At 35.5% G+C, this 14,581-nt stretch overlaps 1 protein-coding gene across 1 annotated transcript; it reads right to left on the bottom strand.

Moving 5' to 3' along the window:
* Positions 1-245: 245 nt before the first annotated feature.
* On the bottom strand, positions 246-14,420 carry LOC125668540 (ADP-ribosylation factor-like protein 16). The gene is made up of 5 exons (XM_048902784.2): positions 14,171-14,420; positions 8,628-8,674; positions 6,453-6,572; positions 3,627-3,742; positions 246-1,359 (listed from the first exon to the last, which is right to left on the bottom strand). The coding sequence occupies exons 1-5, from the start codon at positions 14,235-14,237 to the stop codon at positions 1,197-1,199; spliced, it is 513 nt and encodes a 170-aa protein (XP_048758741.1). The 5' UTR covers positions 14,238-14,420; the 3' UTR covers positions 246-1,196.
* Positions 14,421-14,581: the final 161 nt, after the last annotated feature.

Here is a 14,581-nt window from a genome sequence, read left to right as displayed (position 1 = left end):
TATTTTAAAGAACTTGGCTGCCAATTCAAGGGTTTGCCGTTTGAATGTTACAGCTCCAACTTAATGTCATTAATAACATTCTTGTCATCTGTCTGTCTTTGCATTCAGTTTGAAATGGTTACATTCTCTTGCAGTTAATGGGTAACTTATGAAGGAAACTTTTGAAGTCACCTGTTGAGTGTTGTGGAAACTATCATAACCACATGACTTGTCGGCTAAGGCTTGGATAGCATAAAAACAGTATCGAGTATTTCTGAAAAGCTTTTAATATCAAGAAATGGGGTATACACAAGTATGTCATTCAATTCAGCCATGACCTCCAACAAATACACTAGTACATAATGTACATATACTATAAATTGTACACTTATGGAACCTAACTTGAGGCACGTAGCCAGAAAGAAAATAAGTGTATGCATGGCAAGGGAGTCTGGTGGCTGTCTTGTGGCAGCCCAGGTGGCAAACCCCCTGGAAGACCTGGGTTTACCAATGAAATCGCCTATTTTTCTGCATAGAAACAAAGTTTCTTGTCAATTTCCAAAACAAAAACAATTCACCAAATTATTTTCTAAAGTGTTTGATAATACCAACTCAGCATGTGTACTTGGACTAACTTTACATTTGTTTTACAAATTGTATTGTCCACTTATTTATATATCACAAAGTTATTTTTAAAGCACAAATTTTAACGGCAGATCTCTCTCTTTCTAGCAAATGATGTGTATGCAGTTGCATACTAATTGCATATAGGCAGCTACATGCCTGAACTCCTTCAGTATTATGCATGTTCAGAAACCTACATACAAGCATTGGTAAAAACAGTTCCAGTGGCGTGCTCCTGTAATCTAGCTACTTGGAGGTCAGGGTAGGGGAGCATATAATGCAATCTATTTGAAAGTATATTGGGGAATATAAGCTTAACTGGAACAAAATTACTCTTTCAAATTTTCAGGATCTAAGGTATATAACCTTCAATCTATACCTGAGGCAATAACTATTTTGTCAACCCCAAAGGAAATAATTTTTGCCCATCTTATAACTATATAATATCACAGATCATACACACATGAAAACGAATGGATCACATGATTTCATTTAAGTAGAGTAAGTAATACTGAGCATGCTATGTCGGTGAGTATCACAACACGGCATAATGGCTGGCAAGGCAATCACAGAATTGGAACTTTACACGAGCATCATTTGCCATGTTGCTGCAACCATTCCAGAACCTCTGGCAGTCCCTTGCCTGACACAGCACTGATTTCTTTCACTGCTATTCTGTGTTTACTGTGTAGAAGTATATCATCCCATCTGAATAGAGATTCAAATTCCTGTCTACTCATTGAGGTAGCCAAATCTCTGAAATGGAGTAAAGCCTTGGAAATGACAAGGTAGAAAAACATTCTGAAACATCTTTTCATAAATATGAATTATAAAATTTGGCTTGACAATTCTTCTACATTCAATTTTCATCTTTCAAAATTATTATGTTATAGCAGATACAAGTCAATCAAAGAACTAGGTTCTCTTTATTCTTATATAAAACAAATTACTCCTTACATCTCTAAAATTATCAAAACACTATATTATTTTCGATAGCTAAAAGGTTTTTTTTTTTTTGGTATTTGATAATTAAATACAATTTCCACTTCAGACAATTATTTCTTTATTCCTTATATTAAGCATAAAGTAAAAAATTCATATCAAAACAAGAGGTACTGTGAGCAATGCTCACTAAGAATACCCCCCGCTTACCCCAATCTCCCAAAGGGTGTTGGTAATAGGTATAAACTACCTCTTTTCTGAGTGTAAAAAACAAATGGCATGACAAACCGAACCATATTGCTACTTCGATGTCCAGTGCGCGTGACCTTTGACCTTTTGACCCCAAAATCGATAGGGAACATCTTCATCCCATGGGTAGTCCATATGTATGATATGGTGACTGTAGGTGGAAAGGATAACGCTTTAGAGCCCGGAAACCATATTGCTACTTCGATGTCCCGTGCGCTTGACCTTTGACCTTTTGACCCCAAAATCGATAGGGAACATCTTCATCCCATGGGTAGTCCATATATATGATATGGTGACGGTAGGTGGAAAGGATAATGCTTTAGAGCCCGGAAACCATTGCGTCTACAGACGGACGGACAGACAGGCGGACAACCCGATTCCAGTATACCCCCCCCCCCCCCCCCCCCCCCCCCCACAACTTGTTGTAATAAAACAATTTTTCATAGGAGGACATTTATGGCAGACCAGGACTTGCCAAATTGTAAAGTTCTTGATTTTATAAGACAATGCAATATATTTGACATATACCATGTTTAACAAAGAACTGAAAATGAATCCTTAATACAAATAATAGTGTGTATAGATTGCACAAAATTCTAAAAAAAAACAACATCAGACATTTTTGCCAATTCTGAATGAAAATCTGACAAAATGGCTATGACAAAATTTGTGAAGTCATGATGAACAAGAGGCCCATGGGACACTTTGCTCACCTGAACAGCAGCTCCTAGCAATAATCAAGCTTGATCAAAACTATCATTATACATGCAGCTTGGTTCAGAAAAAACTTTTCAAAGGTAAAGACTAAAAATTAATTAATCATCAAACTTAATTATCAAACTTGACTACAAATTCATTAAATATCATATGCCCTTGTAGACGGGTATGCCATTTCATATTAACAAATTTCATCTAAGAATGCTTTGTGCCATTTAATTTGGTTTCCTTCAGATGTAAAACTTTGATCCCTATTGTAGCCCCACCCTAACCCCAGGGGTCATTATTTTTACAAATTTAAATTTCCACTTTGCCTGGAAGCTGTAAGGTGACAACAGACCTAAGTATTGTAAGGTGACAACACACCTAAGCATTGTAAGGTGACAACATATCTAAGCATTGTAAGGTGAGAACACACCTAAGCATTGTAAGGTGACAACACACCTAAGCATTGTAAGGTGATAACAAACTTAAGCGTTGTAAGGTGAGAACACACCTAAGCATTGTAAGGTGACAACACACCTAAGCATTGTAAGGTGACAACATACCTAAGCATTGTAAGGTGATAACACACGTAAGCATTGTAAGGTGAGAACATACCTAAGCATTGTAAGGTGACAACACACCTAAGCATTGTAAGGTGATAACACACGTAAGCATTGTAAGGTGACAACAGACCTAAGTATTGTAAGGTGACAATACACCTAAGCATTGTAAGGTGATAACACACCTAAGCATTGTAAGGTGACAACACACCTAAGCACTGTAAGGTGATAACATATGTAAACATTATAAGATGAGAACAGAACTAAGCACTGTCCTTAACCTCATGTGTTCAGACATACAGATGAATAAACATGGTGATTCTAATTCATCCCACAACTATGTTGAAGGGGGTATAATTACATTATAATCATAAATGTGTACTCATGATGCAATTTCTTAATATTTTATATGGCCAATGAAATTCATCAATATTGAATGTTTTTGAAATTCACTGAGCCAAATAGTGAACCTAGTCCTTTTGCTTACATTGCAGACAATAATCAAAGAAAAAAACTGCTCTTAATATACACTGTAACAATTCTAGTATAAGATAGTTTGGTAATACCCACATTTTGTTAAGAAGCACCAGTACTTGACAGTCTTTTAAGTTTGGGTTTGTCAGGATTGTTAGGAACAGCATACAGGCAGCGGACACTTGTAGACGGTTTGATATATCAATGACATACTGAAACCATAGTTCAAAATTAGCAACTCTGAATGAACAGCATACACAAGAAGCAGACTACTCTAAATGGTTTGTCATATCAATAACATACTTAAACAAGAGGCCCATGGGCCACATTGCTTACCCGCTGATTTTTTTCCTGTAAAACTTTACACTCCCATTGTGACATCATCATTGTTCTGGAGGTTCAGACTTAAAAACAAACTTAAAATAACACTACATGAGGATGCTTGCATATAAACTTGACAAATTGTACCCTTGCGGTTATAAAAAACAGTACTTTTCCAAAATATTCCTTACCATGGCCCAACTTGAAACCCCTATGGTGGTGAAGGGCTCATGGAGTGAACTAACTTGAATATACACTACATGCATTCTCACCTACCAGTGGAGGGTAAGCACGGAGGACTGAGACCCAGGTTTGGGTTCATGGAGAACAATTATACATAATACAAGGGAGCTTTCATGCAACTTTTCTCTTTACTGGAACAGTAGTTCCCTCCTGAAAAGATATTTTAAAAACAACCCTATTCACTGTTTCTTAAATTATCTCTTCTTAGAAGGGGGTCCATTATTTGACCAAAACCTTTTAACCAAAGATGGATTGTGCCAAGTTTGGTTAGAATTGAAAATTTAAATATGGGAAACATAAGGCACACTGTGACAGACAATGGACATATTCTAATCAGAAAGGCTCACTGAAAAACGTTGGCACTTCACGTATATCAAAATCACATCATTATGACTGTAGTAACAAGAGTACCTTAAACGGTACAATATATGCCCGTCGGACAGTGAAATTCAACCTGGAAGCATATTGTGCACTCTGAATTGATACAAAACACATTTTGATTAGAAAAGCCTTAAATGGGGTCATGGTGCACCAATCCATCTGACATGTGAACTGATTATGTATTTCTCTGAGAGTGAGGTGGTGACAAAAACCATTTGATACACTTTTAGCCCTAAAGTAGGTCATCGTGCACCAATTAAGTTGAAATGTGAACTGATTGTATTTCTCTGAAAGGGAGGTTGTGACTAAATTTCAGAGCAATACTTGTGACCATACCAACAACAACAAAATCTGGAAAACTGTTTGACCTACTTCTACCCCTAAAGTACTGTAGGTCACAGTGCATCAATCCAGCTGAAATGTTAACTGCACTTGTCTTCCTCCGAGAGGAAGCCTTTGACTAAATATCAGGGCAATATCTGTATCCATAATGGAAAAAAAGCCCAGAAAACTGTTTGACCTATTTTTTCCAAAAAGTAGGTCAAAGATGGACCAATCCAGCTGAAATTCAAACTGAACTTGTATTCCTCTGAGAGGAAAACTTTGACTATATATCGGGGTAATATCTGTATCTGTAATGAAAAAAAAGTCCAGAAAACAGTTTGACCTATTTTTTCCAAAAAGTAGGTCAAGGATGGACCAATTCAGCTGAAATGCAAACTGAACTTGTATTCCTCTGAGAGGAACCCTTTGACTAAATATCAGTATCCGTAATGAAAAAAAGCCCAGAAAACAGTTTGACCTACTATTAGTCCTAATGTAGGTCATGGATGGATGGACCAATCCAGCTGAAATGCAATCTGAACTTGTATTCCTCTAACAGGAGGCTTATGTGTAAATTTCAGGGCAATATCTGTATCGAAAAAAAGTCCGGAAAACTGTTTGACCTACTTATAGCCCTAAAGTAGGTCAAGGATGGACCAATCCAGCTGAAATGCAAACTCACACTTACAATTCTTGAGGGAGATACTGTGACAAAATTTCAAAGTTGTACATGCATCTGTTACGGAAAAAAGTGCGGAAAACATGACCCTGGACGGACAGCCAGACAGCGCCATAACATAATACGTCTTATTATCCTGCAGAATAATACAGTCAATTTCATTGGTCGAGGGCTGGTCACGTGGAGGGAGACAATTCGTGATGTCTCCCTCACACGCAGGGTGACAACTGTGTTGTCTCCCTTGAGAAGATAACTTCCAATGGCACAGCGAGAAAGCTCTATCAAAAATAATTGAAAATATGCGGGATCGTTAATCATAAACTTCAGCGTCAACCTTAATGGTCACAAATAACAATCGAGAGGAAAAATATTTCCATTCTAATGCAATTGGCATTTTGCAATTTGGTTTACGTTTTTGTCTTGAAATATGTTACGAAATGTTTACGTTTGACGTTATGTTTTTGCGTCATTCTACTGTGACGTCACAATTGAAAGCTTTCTCTCGTTTAACTTTCTCAAACCTTAATGCTTTGCTTTTGTTAACATAATATCTAATAAATGTATGACATTGAGTGTAAAACAAAATAATGTATGTAGTTGAGGGTAACATTGATTTCACCCCTCGAAAACTATTGAAAAGTTATCAGAATTTTCTGAAGAGAAAGTTATTACGAATCTGATGACGTTTTAAATATAAAAAAAAAGATACATGGTAGAATCTACAAGTCAATAAATGTTTTTTTTAACGTTCAGATTCTTCAGGATAATAAAACTATTATGGACTGTTTAGCAGGGAGACATCACAAATGATCAGGTCTGAGTAGGGTTATCGGGTGCATAGGCGCCCTCGGGTGATAACCCTACTAAGACCTGATAATTTGTGATGTCTCCCTGCTAAACAGTCCATAATATTGTATATCGTCTAATGACGAGAGTATAAAAAGTGAACAAAGTGATAGAGAGTATAAACTTACTATAAGAATCTGGCAATCTTTCAGGTAATTTGGCCATAATGGAGACATAGATCCCCCCAGCTCTCTTACTGTTATTTCATGTCTTTTGGTCAGGGAAATGTTCACCAGGTTTGTACCAATCTGAAAAGCACATTTCTCTAAAGCATTATAGTAGTACAGCGAAACCTGTCTAATCCGACATGCACTGGGAGACAATTCTTTTGTCAGAATACACAGTGTGTTGGAATAAACTGTGTAAACACAATGAAAATATAAAATTGAGAATGAAAATAAGTCGGAATGCCCAGTGAAATGAATTACACAGGCGTTGGATTAATAAGTTTTCACAGTATATTTAACAGAATGTGTACGAGAGACTCTTGATTATATTTGAGAGACATTTGATTATAGTGGTATATTTAACAGAATGCGTTTGAGAGACACTTGATTATAGTGGTATATTTAACAGAATGCGTTTGAGAGACACTTGATTATAGTGGAATATTTGCGAGAATGCACTAAGATATATCTAACAGAATGCACTTGATTATATTACTGTATTTAACAGAATGTGTTTGAGAGGCACTTGACTTTCATCAGTGACTCACAACATTCCCTCTGAAAATCCATTTCTAAAGTTATCAGTTCCAGTGTTAGCCAGACTTTACCCTTGTAACATTGCAATATGAGATACATGTATACCTATCTCACATAATCACCAATTTGAACTGACATTACCAGTGTGAGAAAGTCAGGTGAAATTTTTTTCATTGCACACTTCTACAATACCATTGATTATGACATCATATCAATTTCTACATATTACGTTACACAGTGAAGTAAAAAAAAATTCTTAAGATTTCAATTTCATGTAGCTTTTCTGAAAAAGTCTTGGTATTATAATTTACACAAAGCCTAAACCTCATGTATGCAATTTCTTAAATTCAAACAAAGATCTTTTAAAATTAATTCTAATTATTTCAGCATTCCTGAATTGATCAATGAAACTGGAAAAAATACAAGAAAAATTATATTTCACACCTGTGTGGAATAGGGAAAAACCTCGTTCTAAATGACAAAGCTTGTTCCTGTGGTGAAATTTCCCAATCCTACACTTGTACTATTGAAGAATTCTATTAATCTTGGACAATCATGGTTTCATAAGAAAAATCTTCATACCTGTGAATTGGAAAATTCCATCTTGGTGAAAAGATAAGCAGTCTTGCACTTAGCAAAGTGTTAGACTGTGAATCTTGTCTCCTTGGTGGAATTTCACAATCCAAAACTGAGTCTTGTTCTGAAGTATTCTATCATTCCTAAACCATGTAAACAATATGAAGTATTGAATTTTTCTCCTTCAAAGGTGTTGAAATTACCAAAATTTTCAAAAAAAATAAAAAACAAGAGGTATTGTGAGCAATGTTCACTAAGAATACCCCTCGCTTACCCCAATCTCCCAAAGGGTGTTGGTAATAGGTATAAACTACCTCTTTTCTGAGTGTAAAAAACAAATGGCATGACAAACCGAACCATATTGCTACTTCGATGTCCAGTGCGCATGACCTTTGACCTTTTGACCCCAAAATCGATAGGGAACATCTTCATCCCATGGGTAGTCCATATATATGATATGGTGACTGTAGGTAGAAAGGATAATGCTTTAGAGCCCGGAAACCATATTGCTACTTCGATGTCCAGTGTGCTTGACCTTTGACCCCAAAATCGATAGGGAACATCTTCATCCCATGGGTAGTCCATATATATGATATGGTGACGGTAGGTGAAAAGGATAATGCTTTAGAGCCCGGAAACCATTGCATCTACAGACGGACAGACAGACGGACAACCCGATTCCAGTATACCCCCCCCCCCCCCCACAACTTGTTGCGGGGGGTATAATAAATAAATAACCTGTGGATGGATGTCATACAAGTTATAAACTTATTACCACAACTGACATTTATAAGCAATTTCTTTTATCAGCAAATAGGTGAAGAAAACTCTGTTTGACACTCACTGTTGAAAGGACTGGTTTGTGACAACAAATATTCACATTCATGAATTGGGTGTTAATGAATCTCACTTGCAAATAAAAGTTGGTTCACAATACCAGATGCCAGTCATTACAGTGAAGAAAAACTTACTATTAGTGACAATAATTTAAATTCTCATATATATTATATTTTAGATACTTACTGTTGGCAAGGTTGATGATATATTAGCAATATCATCTTTCACTTCATCTAATAAAACAGTTTAAGGAAACAATATACATGTATTACACTGGTTTTCATTTTATATATAACAGTACTTGATTTGGTCAAGCATTTTTCAGATGTCAAGCACTGTCTGCTTTATTGCTCTACCAAGAAGGGTGTGTTTTCAGCTTGTTTTCTTTTTGTGTTTGATTTCATATTTGGTTTGTTTGTCTGTTTGATTTGGTCCAGATTGTCTGTTTTGTTTTTGGTTCAGTTTGATTATGTGTTTGTATCTATAATACAGCACAGTTACAGTTAATATGCTTATATGAATTAATGCTCACATTGAAGTTTGATTCCCTGCAGTTTTATAACATATAATAACCTTATTGGATATATCAAATTATGATCAACATTTTTTCTCCTCAGCACTTCAATGTAAGTGTGTAATTTGTATGTTTTTGAGAGAACAGGTTGAGGCTAAACGTGACATCACAATGCACGGTTACATCGGGGTACTGGCGTTATATTCCCCTCATTTAATGAATGGGCAGATCCTGTAGTTATCCTCATATATCCCCTTTTAATATTTAGATGTTACTGGGAATTAAGCGCAAGGTATTTTTGATTGAATTATAACTTACCATACTTAATGGTATTATATTATTACTTGGGACACGCCAATGACCATTTCATCACTGATTTTCACATAAGCGTGAGATTTCCTCATTAAAAAGAGGCCCATGGGCCTAGAATCGCTCTTCTGATACATTGTAGAACAGGCAAAAATTCTCACTAACCAAGATTCATCAATTAACAAAGTTTGATGATGTTAAGTCAAATAGTACCTGAAAATTTAAATGTTACTGTCCAAAAGTAGGTCATGGTGACCTACTTTTGGCCGATACACTGAAGACTCAAGATGCATCAACTGACAAGTCAAATAGTATTCAAATATAGCTGTCAAATTCCAAAAGAAGACCACAGTGACCTACTTTTTGGTCGACACACTCCAAAGACTCAACATGCATCAACTGACAAAGTTTGATAATTGAAGTCAAATAGTATCTGAAATATTCAGATATAAACGTCAAATTCCAAAAGTAGGTCACAGTGACCTACTTTTTGCTCAACAAACTATGAAGACTCAAGATGCATCAACTGACAAAGTTTGATGATCCTAGCTTTCATAGTGTCCAAAATATGCATCTAAAATTGAAAATGTGAATGTCTGCAAAATTCAAAAAGTAGGTCACTGTGACCTTTTTTTTTTTTTTATAAATTTGTTTCAAGGCCTCTAGACGCATCAACTTACAAGGTTTGATGATTCTAAACCTCTCGGTATCTGTATCTGAAATAACAACCTAAAATGTATTCATAAATGATTAGCCATAAATTCAGAAAGTAGGTCATGGTGACATACTTTTCACATGACGCAGTTCAAGGTCCCATGATCCATCAACTGACAACTTTTGATGATCATAGGCTCAAAAGTGTCCAAGATATGCATCAAAATCCATTTAATAATAATTACCTACGAAATTCAAAAAGTAGGTCACCATGACCTACTTTTGAGACAACATGATATAAGGTCCTAAGATGCATCAACTGACAAAATTTGATGATCCTAGTCCTTATACTAAGCAAAATATCAAAGTTTTAACAAAACAAAATTTAAGGTCAACTTTAAAGTGACCTTGAGACCACACCCTTTGCCCAAGGATGATGCCTTAAACAATTTTTATCTACAACCTATCCTCATCCTTATGCATAAGTTTGGTGATAATTTGCCCCAGTGGTTCTTGAGAAGAAGATTTTTTAGCAACCACTACTTTTGGTTGCATTTTCCTAATTATCTCCCCTTGTTAAAGGGTCACAACCCTAGTTTTAGTACAAATGAAAGCCCTTGGGCCAAGGATACCCTGTGACATATTTGACAAAAATTGGCCAAAGGGTTCTTGAGATATAGCCCTTTTTCCAAAAAGTTGACGCACACAGCACACCAGACATATGGCCATATGATTAGCTCTTTGAGCCTTCGGCTCAGAAGAGCTAAAAATAGAAGGGGAAAAAAAGTCCGACAAAAAGAAACATAATTGATCATCAGTTGGATAGATACATATCTAAGGAATATATTTCCAAGTTTTCTGCAGCATTGCTCTAAAAATACTCTTGTTTTGAATTCAAACCCAATGCAATTTACGAGTCTGTGACACATGAACATTTTTTCCGTATAAATGAAGTATAAAACTATATGTGGAACAATAATACAATTGAATTAGGATTGAATCTGCAAGTTTCTTCATGTGTGATGCCTGCATGATTTCTCATTGCACACACATTGATATAATGAATATATCCACTTTTGATTTATATGCATACATATACATGTGCATAATTCTTACTATAAAAATATAAATAACTGGGAAAAGTCGTGTTACACTATCTCGAAGTGTTCTGTCGACGATAATAAGGTAATTATACTGTCATACACATTTAAACTCTGCCGCCATGAAACTTTCGATTCATACACGTGATCTATATTGAATCTTTGCCATACGTTACACTCCATTCCCTCATATTCTCCCTTTAGCTAAAGTAATGGTCTTTTAGATTACGTCCCATAAATTAATTTTCAGCTTCAGTTTGTTGGTGTTCAGGGATATTTACTGTGTATCTCTTACTGTTCATCATTTATCTCTCGGTTTTCATAAAGTTTTGATAGTGTTAGGAGGGAAATATATGTAGAATCAATAGTGTCGGTGAAATAAGTGTCCCGTATGATTACATTCTTAACTTTACAAATCAAAAACGTATATAATCTGTGTTTCTAGCTTTTTATTAGATTACCAAACAAAAAAAACTATTATTCCAGTATTTGTTAAACTTATAGCGTTTACTTTAAAGACTATGTGGCAAATTCATAGTACATTTTTATGATGATAAGGCACAAAATCTACACGGACTCGTAAATTACATTGGTTGATGTGACAGTTATGTCCCATTGAATTATTTTTTAAAAAAAACACCCCACACAAAAGGAAATATAAAGGGGTGAAATTATTTGTAATTGCCTATATTGACATGGTATTTCACGCCGAGCATTCAAAGTTTTATAGCGAGCAAAGCTCGCGTTGCAAAGCGACGAGCTCGCTCCAATGATTACACAGTATCAAATCACATGATTTGCTCTTCATCAGCTGAAAAATGATGGGGACTACCCATAATGCTTCCCGAAAAATGTCGCTGTCACTCAGAATACTTCATTGACAACCCAGTAAATAAAGCAAATAAATAGTTTGGAAAGTACCACAAATGATTTTGAATTCCAGACAAGCTTTCCCATACCTTCGTTCGTTTTTTTGTGGATAATTGCTTGATTTGAAAGAAAAACAATCGCAGCTAATGCTGACGTCACAATGTACTGTTTACATCAGCCGCGTTATATTTTCCCGCGTTAAATGAATCGCACCAAGTCGTGTTGTAAGATGTTATGGGTCTTCGCTTGTCTCTATGGTCATACTGTAATCAATATTCCACTTAATTTAAATGTGCTGATTTCAAAATTAATAAGTATTTTAAAATATCTCTTTTCCCTGCATCACACGAGTACCCTCACATATTTCCATGAAGTTATTTTTCTGACTTTTGTAAATATTTGACCTCAAGTAATATTGGTGAAAATAGACCAAACAGAAATTAACTTGGTGCCTATTCTACCTTTTTTGGGTGTGTAAAATGTGAATATGACGATATTTTATTGAAAATAAGTATCGATATAAGGCTGCTTCAAAACACTAATAAACATATCTACCCTTGGTCATTTTAGCTACCGGACGAAGAAAATGATAGTATTTCTGTATGAAATTTTACACAAATATCATTGTTTCAATTACATATGTATATCTGATGTGTTCTTTATCAATATCCTTGATAGAAAAGATTATGCCAGTTGGTTCTGTGCCTTGAGAAAAATCATTTTCTGCAATGTCTTAAGAATTGGAACAAAGATGGGCTGGTCGGTCTTAAATTGCTATGTTATTTACCCTTCACACAAACCCTCCACCCCCACCAGGGCTCTGCCCTGGACATCGCTTGTGGTCTCAGCCAAGGTGGTCCTAAAAAACTTTCGTTTATGCCGTGAGCGCCACCTACTGACGGTACAGTATCAATTTGCAAGGTGAAGTACAAAATCTAACATACAGTAAAATATCTGTATCTCGAATATGGTTTATCTCGAATACCCCGCTTGAGTCGAAGTTGACCGCCGGTCCCAGCCGTTTTCCCTATAGAAATGATTAAAAAACTTCTGATATTTCGAACACGGTAATCTCGAATACTCCGTTTATGTCGTAATATTTTCAAGGTCCCATACCCTAAATTCACCTGGTTTATCTCGAAGTGCATTGTGAATTCAATTGGATGTTTATATATATTTAAAAAACGAAATGTTTGTCTTTGAAATTCCACAATAATAATTTATCAACTTGTATTACACTATGAGAAACGGCAACAGGGTTTTTGTTTATAATGCAAATCCCATACTATGCATCAAATATCCTCCTTCAAAAAAAAAATATCCAAGATCGATTTTGGATATCTCGAACCCCCTGATATCTCGAAGTTTTTTTGAGGTCCCTCGGACTTCGAGATAGAGATATTTTACTGTAATTATATATATTTTAATGACAATTTGATAACAGGAAACTTCATTGAATCACATATATCGGTGATTTATTGCGGACAATGAAGTACACATGATTTATTTTCCCTTTGTTTCCATTTACAAATATTAGAGTTATCGTTCTTGTAAATTCTACCTAACAGGTTGAAAAAATTATTTTACCACATTCTCCGGACATATACGCATTACCTCAGTGTTGTTTAAAGAAAACGGAAGTTCAAATTATTCAAATATCACCGTAAAATCTGCATATATGGCCAATTTCTGGTCTTGCTACTTATTTTCTCACTTTAAAATACCGAAAAAATGTCATTTCGTACCACGTGCTTTCTATATCACCATATATGTAAACTTTGAACTCCTTACTTTCGTTTCACGTTAATACTTTCGTATTTAAACCTTGGGCTTTATCATATAAAACAGTGGAAAGTACCTAGCGCAGTGAGGTAAACTTTTTGTGATTGCGGGAAATGTTGCCGCCAGCGCCACCTACAGACGGCGCCCATTGCTACATACTATAAACCTATTAGTATTAATACCCAAGAAACAAATGTGACATGGGCATTTTTCTAGACTTCTGATATACCAAAACAGTTGCACTTTGTTTCTTAAGACACAAGTTATATCAAGTGTCATTTTTTTTATTTGTTGCATGCCTACTAGAGACAAATAACCCATTTCAATGCAAAAGAAAAACACCATTCTGATCTTTTAAAGATTAAAACCTGATGACATTAAATATCACGGTTATGTGAAAATCAGTGTCAAGCTTCGCTCGGTCCAACGGCCATACCGTCTATACATATTACATAAATGTTGGAGTGTTCAGGTACTGTACATTTGATGTTAAAGGATACCATGAGATTTTAGTTTCTTCGTCAATAAGGTTTTCCCTGAACTTGCTGGTCCAAGTAACAGATACATGACTTTTCTGCGGCTACCACAACCTTACTACCACAACCTTACTACCACAACCTTACTACCTTTGTATGAAGAGCATAACAAGGATAATTTGGCTATTTTTTCCCGATTTCTCCTAGCCGAACTCAACAAAGTTTGTTTATCAACCGTAGTCGATGTTTAATTGCTGCTTGAGATAATATCAGTGGAAAGGACTATATTAAAACGTTTTGATGATAAGGAGTTTACATCCCTCATACCATTAAAGAAAAAAATCCAAATTAGACTGCTTTTTCATAAATCAGCTTCAAATATTTTCTTAAAATATAGGTTCAAAAATTACTTAGATGTTTTACAATAATTGAGAC

Source organism: Ostrea edulis, chromosome 4 (genome assembly GCF_947568905.1).
Source record: "Ostrea edulis chromosome 4, xbOstEdul1.1, whole genome shotgun sequence".
Taxonomy (NCBI): Eukaryota; Metazoa; Mollusca; class Bivalvia; order Ostreida; family Ostreidae; genus Ostrea; species Ostrea edulis.
This window is presented reverse-complemented; position numbering and strand designations above follow the sequence as displayed.